The 12,522-nt window shown below is 38.6% G+C and overlaps 1 protein-coding gene and 1 long non-coding RNA gene across 2 annotated transcripts in view; one reads left to right on the top strand and one right to left on the bottom strand.

Moving 5' to 3' along the window:
- The window catches only part of cd4-1 (CD4-1 molecule), a 21,875-nt gene extending 14,914 nt beyond the window's left edge, over positions 1–6,961 (bottom strand). The window contains exons 1-5 of the mRNA XM_010774333.1: positions 6,925–6,961; positions 6,248–6,322; positions 6,091–6,126; positions 4,033–4,401; positions 773–1,029 (exon numbers count right to left, since the gene is read on the bottom strand). Of these exons, the coding sequence (XP_010772635.1) occupies positions 773–1,029; positions 4,033–4,401; positions 6,091–6,126; positions 6,248–6,322; positions 6,925–6,961 (774 nt within the window). The remainder of the gene's footprint in view (positions 1–772; positions 1,030–4,032; positions 4,402–6,090; positions 6,127–6,247; positions 6,323–6,924) is intronic.
- A 1,855-nt stretch (positions 6,962–8,816) lies between these two features.
- On the top strand, positions 8,817–9,656 carry LOC104948170 (uncharacterized). Its single transcript, XR_798642.1, has 3 exons — positions 8,817–8,899; positions 9,018–9,058; positions 9,183–9,656. It is a non-coding gene; the product is annotated as an uncharacterized lncRNA (long non-coding RNA).
- The last annotated feature ends 2,866 nt before the right edge of the window (positions 9,657–12,522 follow it).

The following is a 12,522-nucleotide window of genomic DNA, read 5'->3' as shown; positions in this document are numbered from 1 at the left end:
GCTATTGCTTTGTATGTCGGGGGCGGGAGATTCATGTGATTGGTTGTTGGTGGCGTTGCTCGCAAAAAATCGCCAAGCTTCAGACACGCCCAGCATCAAGATTTTTCAAGATTCTTTTCATGCCTGTGTGTGGACGGGCCGTTATGCAAAATCCACTTGTTCACATCTTTTCTAAATCAACATTTGTCCCCTCTGTGGAAAGAGACTCTGAAAGTTTCAGGAAAAAATATTCTCTCTCTTTTTGTCCTGATCCATTTCTATAAAAACCTGTCTGACAATGAGCTGATCAGATTTTGGCCACTTTATGATGTCATAACAAAAGTAACAGACAGAGAATCAGCAATTTTGAAACAGGGCTGAAACAGAGGGGATTATGGGATGCTGCTATGATCTGTTTGGCGTTTCAGCCAATCAGAGACAGGCTCTGTATATATCTGAGATCTGTAATATATTGATGAAAAACAGTATAATAGGGGACATTTAAGAAGATTGCAAGGAAACAGTATTTGAAAATGTGCAAATAATTCCAGTTCAAAGGACCATATTATGCATTTTGGGGTTTTCCTTTTCCTGTAGTGTGTTATATAGGTTGCATGTAAATGGTCTGCAAAGGCTAAAATCCCATAGTCAGAGTTGTTCTTCTATGTTTTCATTTCTATGTTGCTTAGCTTGCCACTGACACAGAGCACATCCTGTAAAACCAAGTTAATGTCGGGTTGTGGCCACAAGGTCACGCCCGTGTCTTGCTTCCTGTTTTCTGCTCTCACTTCCTGCACTCACCGATCTCCAGCGTTATCTCAGCCCACGTCAGCTTTGTGTTGTTCTGCCACAGCTCACACCTCCACTTTCCTGAGTCTGCTGTGCTCACCGCCGGGATGATGAGAGGTGAGGAGGGCCGGGGGTCAGAGAGGGTCGGTTGTTTGGGCGGAAACCATTTCAGATGCAGGTCAGAGGGCAGCGCCTGCTCGAGGCCGCAGGTGAGGTTGAGCTGCTGGCCTGAGATCAGCTCTTTTCCTGTAGAGGAGACGACTGGATGGAGAGACAGAAGGAAGGAGAAAATAATGAAATGCATGAGAACATTTGACAAGCTGAGAAAATCAAAGGCTGTTTGCTTCTGTTGCTGCAGAGTGCCAGCAAAACTTGCCAAATCAAGGGGATTAAAATTGTTCTTTTTTCAAATAAGATCAGAAACATAGCAACACAGGACGGCGTCTACATCAAAACAGCAATGTACATAGCATTAACAACACATTTAAATAGAGAAAAACAGCATTAGTCCTTGTGTATCCTCAAGATTTAAGATGTAAGGCAATTACAGCTGAAATTATGACAAGAAACAGCATTTGTAGTAAATATTTTGAAAATTCATTAATGATCCAAAACACTTTATAATTATTTCTCTTGCTTCAACCCTTCAAATACTTGCTGGTCTACTTCCAATAAATTAAATTGAATATGTGTTGGCTTCAGACTGATGATCTAAACTACAACAGACACCCCTCACTATCGTACAACTTATGGACTTGAATCAATATTAAAAACCATATTAAGCTGCAGCCCTAAATACAATTACAGTCACCTTCAAGACATCAATACACTTCATTTCATTTCGTTTTGTGATGTGGGATTCTGATAGATTACTTGTCAACCCTATAGATGTAAAGTTTGATAAAACTAATTACATTTTTAAAGCAAAGATTTTAATACAACTTCAAGCCCTGACACTGAATGCATCACGGCCTGCAATAGAGAACCATGTCATGTCATTATTTAAAGGTGACCTATCATGCAAAATGCACTTTTGTACGTCTTTTATACATGAATATGTGTCCCCGGTGTTCCAGGGAACTCACCAAGTGTCAGAAAACACAACCCTCTCTATTTTCCTCCATACCCAAATCTCTTAAAAAGGGGCTGCAACGGATCTGATACAGACTGATCCAGATTTGAACACTTCTATGACGTCACAGAAGTGGCGCTACGGCTATTGGGCCAACTCCACCAATCAGGAGGAGACAGCCACGGACATTGCCGTTCGAAAGCGCTGGAGACGCTGTAGTACATATGCCAGGCCTGTAGATGGTGCTGTTCTCACAGAATCAGCCCATGCAAAGACAGTGTTCAATTGAGCGAAATGAGGAATGGCTAAAATGCATGATCTGTTTGGTATTTTGAAAAATAAAAAGTATAAATATGCCTTATATAGGTATGGTCCTACACTATATTATTCAAATATAGCATGATAGGTCCACTTTAAATGTTTTAGTATGCACTGTAACACGAATCAAACACTAGTGTTTAATTTGTTGACTTCTGGCTTGAATAACATTAATACTTGATTTTATTTAATAAACAGACACGTACATTTAATTTTGTTTGGTGAAAGGTTGAATTGATTCCTGGGGGTCAAAGTTGAACTACTGTAATCAAGAGGGATCTAAAAGGTTTTATTTTCATGGTTCTGGTTAAATAATAGTTTAGATAAAAAATGTAAAATGACACCATAAATCTGGAGAACAAGAGTATAAAAAGTCAGTCAGGAGGGCCGTAACATTGTCCAGTAAATTGTCAGGAATCTCATGTTCTAGTCTAGAAAGCTTATACAAGGACAGAGTTTTAAAAATGGCACACAGTATTGTGACCCTCTGGCCTCTTATTTTGAACTGTTGCCATCCGGGCGTAGATATCGTGGCCCTCTGTTTAAAAAGAACAGATCTAGAGTGTCTTTCGTCTGGCACTGTTACCCTCCCCCCCTCCCCCCCTCTCGCAAATGGGATCTTGGGCCCCTTGCCATGTCTACCGATATCTGTTTTTTTTAAATGTTTTAATCTGTGTCTATGTTGTTGTCAGTGACGTATGTTTTATCTTTTTAAATACCTTGTGATGTGCTGCAACTCATTTTCCCCTCGGGGACAAATAAACGAATATTTTGACTTCTATTTGGCTGTACATTTTCACCAAGTGAACATTTAAACACTCCCAAAAGTGTTGTTTCATTTAACCGCTATGTTTTATGAGTTTGTCTACTGATTTTTGAAGAACCAAAATGTTGAGCTTGACATTTAAACCCACGGTAATTAGGTTAAAACATTATTATAATAAAACAATTAAGAGATTTGCAAGATAACCCCCCTTCCTTGAATAACTCAGATTGACAAACATGTGTTTTTTCAATGTTCCTGGTTAAAAAACACAGATAAAAATGCTAAATCTTAGCACGATAAATCCACCATAAACTCAATTAAAAACAGTCCAATTAACATCCCTCCTGTTATCACACTCTTCTGCTGGAGGAAAATCTCGTTATCCTTATATAAGTGGAGCCACACACGTGTATTCGTCACTGAATTAGACCACACCGGGGACACTTGCAAATAAACTCTGCAGCAGAGAGATGAAAACACTTCAGAGGAGGGAGGACATCTTGTTATGAATTTCAATAAAGGAGGACGTCAAGAAGATAAACAGTGACACAGAGAAAAAAGAATAATAATAATAAATAATAAAAATCTTGTAAACAACTTTACATAATTCATTACTTTGACTTCTATTTGGCTTTAAGTGAGCATACAAAACACTCCCAAAATGTATTAAGATTAGAAAACATGTGTTGTTTAATTTAACCACTATGTTTTATGAGTTTGTCTACTGGTTTATGAATAACCAAAATGTTGAGCTTGTCAGTTAAACCCACAGTAATTAGGTTAAAACGTTATTATAATAAAACAATTAAGAGAAGAAAGGACATCTTGTTATGAATTTCAATTAGGAAGGACGGAAAAGAGACTGGACCTCAAGAACTGTAGATAATTAATTATTTTGACTTCTATTTGGCATTTTCACCAAGTGAACATGAAAACACTCTCAAAGTGTATTAAGATTAAAAAACATGTGTTGTTTAAAGGACATCTTGTTATGAATTTCATTTAGGAAGGACAGAAAAGAAACTGGAAGTCAAGAAGATGAACAGGGACACAGACAACTGGATTTCATTTGACGGATGTGGTGACAGAGTGATTTGTTTAGACTTACTGTGCAGAAGCTTTACGTGCACACTCCTCTTCAGAGTCACCCCATTTTCAAACTCCAGGGCACAAATATATTCTCCTGCGTCGTCCTTTCCCCCTCGGTTTCTTCTCAGAGACAGATCTCCTTTCTTCAGGTTGGTTCCGGGCTGCAGTCCTTTGTTTTGGTCTGGCTTCCAGGTGAGTGGACCCCCCGCAGAGAGGGAGAAAAGCCTCTGAGGAACAGGGGCTGTTGTGGGGATGAAACTCCAGTGAAGTTCCCTGAAGCCTCTAGCTTTGATTTGTTCCCAGGAGATGTGAGGAAGAAGGGAGCAGGGCAATGAGAGATGACTGGATGTAGACGTATACTGAGGGCGAGAGAGAGCTGGGGAGAGGTCTGAAGAAAGAGAAATATTGGTGAGGTTATTTTGAAGATCAGAATCAGGGTTATTGGCAAGTTGGTTTACACTAAAGGAATAGTTTGGGTGGATAATGGTGCATACAATAACAGAGTGAGAGGAAATAGGTTCTAAAATAAGAGTACATTTAAGCAAACTGTCAAAAAAGATGATACAAATACAATGTATATAAAATGGATACAAAGTCTTGCTGCACCTCGGCCAAAATAATCTAAAAAACTAAACAAAATCAAACATGTCTCATTTCTGTTTGATGAACTTAAAACGTTTGGGGTTATTTGACCCCAACCCTTCTTATTCTGAAGTATCACTAACCTATACGGCTTTCATAGACACCTTAGACCTTGAGTATTAGGAGTACTACAATCAGAGAACTGCTGCACTGTGTCCAACAAAAACTAAACAATTTAAAATAAAATCATTTCTGTTTTCTGTTTTCTGTTTTGAGAACCTAACCCCCCTCCCCTCTGGCAGGAGGCTGCACTCCATCAGGACCAATACCTCTCGCCACCTGAACAGTTTCTTCCCCTCCGCTACCGGCCTCTTAAACAAGGCCCGGCCCCCCCCACTGACACTTTACCTCAGCCACATCATAGACTATATGCATTACATTAACGCACACAATGTTCATACTCCTAGATGCACATATATTTCACATTTCATAGTTTATATTCTAAAATGCATTCATAGAATTCTATTTCCATGTAAATTACTGCTTTATTTTTATTTGTATTGCTATTTAACTATATTTTATTACGGTGTAAAAGATTTTTTATTTTTTATATTAGATTTCTTGTTTTTTATATTTGATGTATGCACCATGACATCAAGTCAGATTCCTAGTACGTGCGAACCTACCTGGCAATAAACCTGTTTCTGATTCTGATTTCTAAAAGGACGTGGCTACATTGAAGCTAATGTTCCTGCATGTTGACTGCACTTATTGTAAGATGTTTTGGATAATAGCATCAACTAAATGAAATGTAATTCAGTGTAATGTAATGACAAATGAATGTGAGAACAAGTGTATGCAGTATATCAGAATGTAAAGGGGTCTATTGAGTTCATTTTGAGGTTCATTTTAAAATTGGGAGAGCTATGTAGGTAGCTTTGTGACGAAATCTGCAAAAATGTGCAGAAATCTCAGCATGGAGAAAGGGATGAGACAAAGATGTCACAAGATGTTTGTTATTGTGATTAATTCGTAAGCACACACTTGTTTACAAGCATCTGTGGTGGAGATTCAAATGACTGATAAATGATTCATAAACAAGTGTGTCTTTTGTGATGTTGAATAAAGTAAAAAAGAAAGTCAATTGAAATCCATCTCAAATGCAGGAACAGAGCAACTTCTCCCTCAGAGGATGAAGAGGTTCTGCACCCTGAACACAGCTCACAGTCACACTATATACGAGAAAGAAAACAGTCTACTAATCCTACCCATAAATCCTCTTAGACATTATCTAAACATTCCCATCATTAAACCATAAAACCCCCGAGTCCTTAACCATTTGCAAGTCCAACTTTTACGTCAAACCTAAACACATGTCTCTGTTAAAAACATATAAGACTAAAAGAACAATTCAACAGAGTGAAAGGCAATCAGAGTATAAGACAAAGTATAAATATATATGATTATAAATGACAGGACAGCCCCTTGAACTCACCCAAGAACTGTAACAGACGTTGACCTGGCTCTTGGTCTGACCGGTAAGTCACCAATGCAGGCTCCACGGCCCGTTGTCCCGCATCGAGGCGTTGAAGGTGAAGGGAGATTTAGGGGGGTTTAACTCTCCTCGGGGGTTCTCCATTGAATCATTTTACCCAGGGGGGTCTCAGCGCTCAGGACAGAGTCACCTTTTTCCCCGGCACAGAGGAGAGAGGAGGGTCCCACACTCACTGAAGACAGAGTGGAAATTATTATAGTTTAAATGATGTTGTATACCACATTATATTTTGTTTTACTTCATCAACAATATTTGTAATTATTTCTACCATTAATTTTCTTATGACGTTTTTAGTTTGAGCTTCTAGTGTTTATCATCAAATGATATTCTCCCAACCTGTTAGTTTGCGTATTTCATACTTATAGAAGATCGGGTCGCCAAGTAGGTAACTTTAATTTTAAGGAAGAATAGTCCTGAGAGTGGTCCGGCTGGATTGGTTCTTGATGATCAGGGGAGACCACGACGAGATGTTGTTTCCGGGGCTTCATCTGCAATGGCAAGAAATAAAAGGTGTCTCAGAAATGTTTTCAATTTCGTTACATCGATTGGGGATGGTTAAAACGTGAGATATAATCTTCAATATCATCTCAATGCTATGGTTCACCTTTAATCTCTTCCAATTGTTGTTGCTTCCGATTGGGATTTAGGCGATGGCAAGGTCTTCAGCGCTATCTTTATTCCTTCTTCCAGTACATTTAAGGCTTCCTTTAAATTCGGTCCCAGGCCGGAGGCTTCAGGTCCACCGTGCCCCCGATCCGGAGCATAAACCCCCACCGGCTCCGCTGCCCGCTGAGGAGACGGAGGGAAACATCGGATAATTGCAAAATGTTAGTCAGAAAAATCGGACTTTAAGTAAGTAAAGTCCATCAAAAGAGTTCAAAATGTTAGCAACAACACTTCAGTGAAAGTCCTGGACTTCAAATGGTTTTGTTAAAATACAGAGTCAGTGAGAATGAATGTACTTTAAGTAAGTTAAAAGTTAACATTTTAGAAATAAAAAGACTTATTTGACAAAGAAAAAGCCTGAGCTTAAATGTTTTCTTAAGTTAAAATACAGGATGTATAATTTCAGGGTAATTAAAGTCCAAACCTATCATGCTATTTTAGGCAGTAGCATAGTCTCAGATATATACAGAATATAATAAAAAACATGTACTATGGAGGTTGTTTGCTCAAAAATCCAAACGGGATCAACCCATTCTTAGCCATGCCTCAATTCCCTCTATTTCACTTCCTGTTTCAAAAGTGAAAGATTTGGGTAAAAGCTTAAAAAAAATAGGGAGGGTCTGAGGCTTCATTGCGGGGGAACCGGGCAGCTACTGTCTAAAACTTAAATACTTGCTGTGATGAAACGCCATATCATGGATTATTCAAGGATTATCTCTGAACAGTAATGGGAGTCCAAAGGCTTTTCTCTCTTGCCGGTTATACCACAAGGTGAGGTTCTTTTTAAACTTCCTGGCTTCTTCACCCAACATGCCTCCACAGGTTAGAGCCTCTGAGTGTTAGCCATGCTAATGTAAACACACGCGACCATTATCCTAAAACAAGTCGGGCATTGTTTCTGAGTAGAACCTTTCTGATAGGGCCGTGGGTCCCCACATTTCAGATATTACCGTCATAATCGTACGGCAAATCTGGATCAGCTCCGTTGTTGCCCCCGTTTTTAGAGATTTGGGTACGGAGGGGAAAAGAGGAGGGTCCTTTTCTGGACGCCTTGCGTGAGTTCCGCGTGACACACCGGGACCGTATTTATGTATTACAAGGACATCAGAAGTCGTTCTTGGCATGAAGGTTCCCCTTTAAAGAATCTTATTATGCAGAATAAGGGAATAAGAATGGGCTCAATTTTAAAAGTGTTTTAATTTTGTATTGAATTATAAAGTTATTTTCTTAATCTTCCTATCGTCCAAATGACAGGATCTTACTTACTTTCTTTCGTAAATATTGTGGTTTTACCCATGTGTTTGTTTTTGTGTCTAATCTGAAGGTAAGGGGGAGAACGGAACACGTCAGGGTTACTCACTAAAATAATGAAGACACATAATAGTTGTTTTTAATGTTGCAATGATAAATGTGGGCAACACCCTGAAGGGTAGAAACACATTGATGTTGTTTGGTTAAAACAAGTTGTTCAAATAGTCGTTGGACAATTATGTCCGGTCTGATGGAGTAGAGGGTATACAGTTAAGGCTGAAAAGAAAAGACTTCAAAGGATAAGGTCCTTCATTTTGTATTTTAAGTACAGCACTGGAGTTAATACTGTATTCCAGCGGAAGCACTTTATAGTTAACGGTGTTGGGGAATAGTTATGTTGCCTTGTGGCGGATGCCCTCCTTCCCGTCCTCTGAGCAGCNACACAGGCATGAAAAAAATCTTTCAAAGCTTCGCCCATTCACTTGAATGGGGTGACGTAGAAGATTTTTTATCTTCCCGCTCCCCACAATGCAGTTCGGCGAAGATAAAAAATCTTCTACGTCACCCCATTCAAGTGAATGGGCGAAGCTTTGAAAGATTTTTTTCATGCCTGTGTGTGGACGGGCCGTAATAGGTGATGTTTAAAGAAGCTACATACTCACAGGAAAAACAGAGTCCTCCCCTGCTGTGTTTAAAGTGTGTGTTTGACCCCACTCTGTCTCTGTGCACAGTGCCCTGGCTGAGTGTGTGGATGCTGGTGGTCATATGCAGCGTCACCGTCATCATAATCCTCGTCTTCATCCTCTCCTTCATCCTCTGCCGACGCAGAAAAGTAAAGTCAAACCTTTCCTCCTCCTCCTCCTCCTTTCTATTCTAACACACTGTGGATTATGAGTGCGGCTAATAACAATCACTAATCATTGATCTCTCTCTGTGGTCCACATTAGCAGAAGATGAGACACCTCAGGCGTCGACTCTGCCAATGCAAACAGTAAGTATAGCAACCATAAAACTCGCATTCAGCTCTAAAATATTCTACTTTAATATTTTAACATCATGGTAGCTTTATGTCTTTCCAAAACGTAAAGGAAAACCTGTGATTTTCTATCTTTCAGCCCCAAACCCAAAGGATTTTACAGAACATAATATCTCCACAAAGACATTTTAAAGAGGACATCGCAGCCAATTGAATTTCTGTCCAGATAAGATGGATTTTTATGTCATATCTACAAAACTGTGATACTCCGTCGGGTGCGTTATGAGAAGCTGAAAGTCTTATCAGGAAAATGTATTTTACACTTGTATATATTAGACATTATATTTTCAACATTTTATCTAAGGGACTTTTTGTTACACAGAAATGTTGCATTTAATTATCATTATAACTTTGTTGTTCGTTACAATTGCTGTTCATTGTTTTGAGATAAGTCTTGTTATGTAAATAATTTTGTACTGACTGACCTAATAGTGTTTGACACTTGCTTTTTTTCAATAAATATTTACACATTTTTAAATATGGATAGTATACATACATGTGGACACTGTACACTGTAGGGAATTTCTTTGTTTTATTATTAAAAATATAAAAAATTGTCTGCGAATTTTTATTAAGTGTCAACATTTTAAATCCTTGCATTTGATAAAGTCCATTTCACATATTCTGGTATTTATTCACACACACAATAAAGTTAATCTATTTTTTAAGGTTCTTTTTTTGTCATGTTGGTTTTTTGCATTCAAGGGGACCTATCATGCAAAATGCACTTTTTGATGTCTTTTATACATAAAGATGTGTCCCCGGTGTGTCAGGGAACTCACGCAGCGTCAGAAAATAAAACCCTCTCTTTTCCTCCGTACCCAAATCTCTAAAAACGGGGGAACAACGGAGCTGATCCAGATTTGCGTCCGATATGACGTAATATCTGAAATGTGGACCCACGGCACTATCAGAAAGTTGCTATCAGAAACAATGCCCGACTGTTTTGGACGTAATATGGTCGGTGTCTACATTAGCATCGCTAACACTCAGAGCTAACCTGTACTGGAGAGCATGTGTGTGAAGAAGCAGGAAGTAAAAAGGAACTCACCTTGTGGTATAACCGGCAAGAGAGAAAGCCTTTGAGCTCCATACTGTTTCAGAGATAATCCTTGATAATCCATGATATGGCGTTTCATCACGGCAGTATTTAGTTTAGACGGTAGCTGCTGGGTCCCGCATGAGCTCAGCCCCCTCCTTTTTTATTTGATCAATCAATCAATCAATCTCAAATCAGCACTTTTGAAACAGGAAGTGAAATAGAGGGATATGAGGCATGTCTATAATGGGTGATCTGTTTGGTATTTTGAGCAAAACACTTCATAGACATGTTTTTTATATATTTTTATATATCTGATACCTACGCTATTGCCTAAAAATAGCATGATATGTGCACTTTAAAGGTGCATAAATACAGAAAGGGCAATTATATTAACAAATAAGAGTGCATTTTGAAAAAAAACTGCATTATTAGGAAACACATTTATCCAATACTTTGGTTTATGACAAGGCAAGGCAAGGCAAGTTTATTTATATAGCACCTTTCAACACAAGGCAATTTGCAAAAATGAAAGACATTCAAACAAAGGCATTTAAAAACATTAAAAAGAAAAGATAATAAAAAGTACTAAGTACCTTTATAGCTGTACCTAATTCCTGTACACATGTTTGCATGCCATCACACTAAAGTCAAATTGCTATTGGATAACCATCACCATGTCAGCTTTGTTGTTAGCATTTAGCTCAAAGCAACACTGAGCAAAAGTACAACCTGACAGAGCTGCTAACATTGTGTGTAATTGACAGGCAGCAGAGCAAGTATTAATTGACAGGCAGCAGAGCAAGTCTAAGTCACTTTAAATCAGACCTTCCCTGCTTTACAGCTCAAGGTCGATTTAGCGCTTAAAGTCTTGGCAAACTCCACGGACCTTCCTTAATTGAATGAACCCAGTTTGATCAGTTCTCCTTGCTGCTCTTCAGTAATGCCTCCCTCTAACTTAATCTGAGCAGCACAAAATAAATCCTGTTGGGTGTGAAACTCTCTTATCAGCGTGTGAGACCTTAATAAAAGACACGAGGTCAACATTACAGCTATGAGGCAGTAAGGTTTTAACACCATTTTATCTTATAGTGAATCCTTCAACCTGAGGCTATAGGCCAGTTTTTTACACAATACTTCTTGTCAGTGAACCTTTTTCATGAGGCTTTGATGTTTGTGTGTTAAAGCAAAAGGCTGGGAACATGGAGGAAGGCAAATATAATACCAGGACAAACAGACACGCACTTGTGCAAGCTGTGTAACAAAATAGTGGAACAAGCTTCCCATTGATATCAGGACAGAGAAGAGCTGCTAACCTTCATCGCAGACTGAAAACACACTGCACCTTAGCTAGCAGTTAGAAAATAATAAGGATACAATCTAAATCAGTGGTTCTCAACTGGTGGGTCGCGGACCCGTTTCGAGTGGGTCGCGAATGTGTGAGTGAAGAAAAAAAAAGGAAAAAAGTGGGGAAAAAGTCAAACTTTTATTTTGAAGGCCCGATTTTCTAACACTATACATGCAGTCGGCGTTGGACTGGAAGTACCAGAGACCATAAACGTTTTTGAAAACTTCTGTCACGTAGTGATCATCTTCTCAATAATACATCTTTGCTGAAGTTTTTTTGAGTCTTCTGGCCAATCAGAATCAAGATTGTTGCCGGAAGTCCCCACGGAGAATAACTTTGCAGTAGAACTACTCTTTATACATCCATGGGTACAACTTCAGATACAAATGAACACATAATGAAATATGACCCCAGGTTTGATGATTGACAGGTCACAGAACAATGGGGGCTATCTACCCTTACCCACAATTTAAAGTATTTCACACAGACTCTCTCCTCTTTGCTCTTCTCTCTGTGTGTAGCAGCAAGCTGTCAGAACAAAGTGAAAAACAAACAATGGCATAAAATATTATTAATATGTTGTAATACATCTATTTATTTTCTTCTCAGAGTGTACCAGAATGGGAGAGTCCCCCCAGATCGGTTGGTGTCAAGTTATGATTCGGTTGGTTTTATTGACTCCTGCCTAAACTTGAAAATGGCTTGATTCACACCAGAAGGACAACTCAAATTTGAATCTTTTCTCTTTATTTGATTGATTGCAGATTCCTTATTGCTTCATTCAGCCTCTTGTTGGCCTCCTGATGCTCATTCAGGTTGAAAACCTTTAACACAAAACCTTACTTTCATTCACTTTAGGTAAATAAACATTTTCAACGAAAAACATGCCATCTTTTAACAAGCACTTTAATTTCTTAATTTACAATTAAATTTAACATTTAATCAAAAATAAATGCATCTCAACAAAGTAAATTATATTCAGCATCTTATATTTTAGCTTCTTACCTCAGGACTAGAAATAATAATACATCT

Source organism: Notothenia coriiceps, unplaced genomic scaffold (assembly GCF_000735185.1).
Source record: "Notothenia coriiceps isolate Sejong01 unplaced genomic scaffold, NC01 NC01_scaffold00013885, whole genome shotgun sequence".
Classification (NCBI taxonomy): Eukaryota; Metazoa; Chordata; class Actinopteri; order Perciformes; family Nototheniidae; genus Notothenia; species Notothenia coriiceps.
The sequence above is the reverse complement of the archived record's forward strand: the minus strand, read 5'-3'. Positions and strand labels throughout refer to the sequence as shown.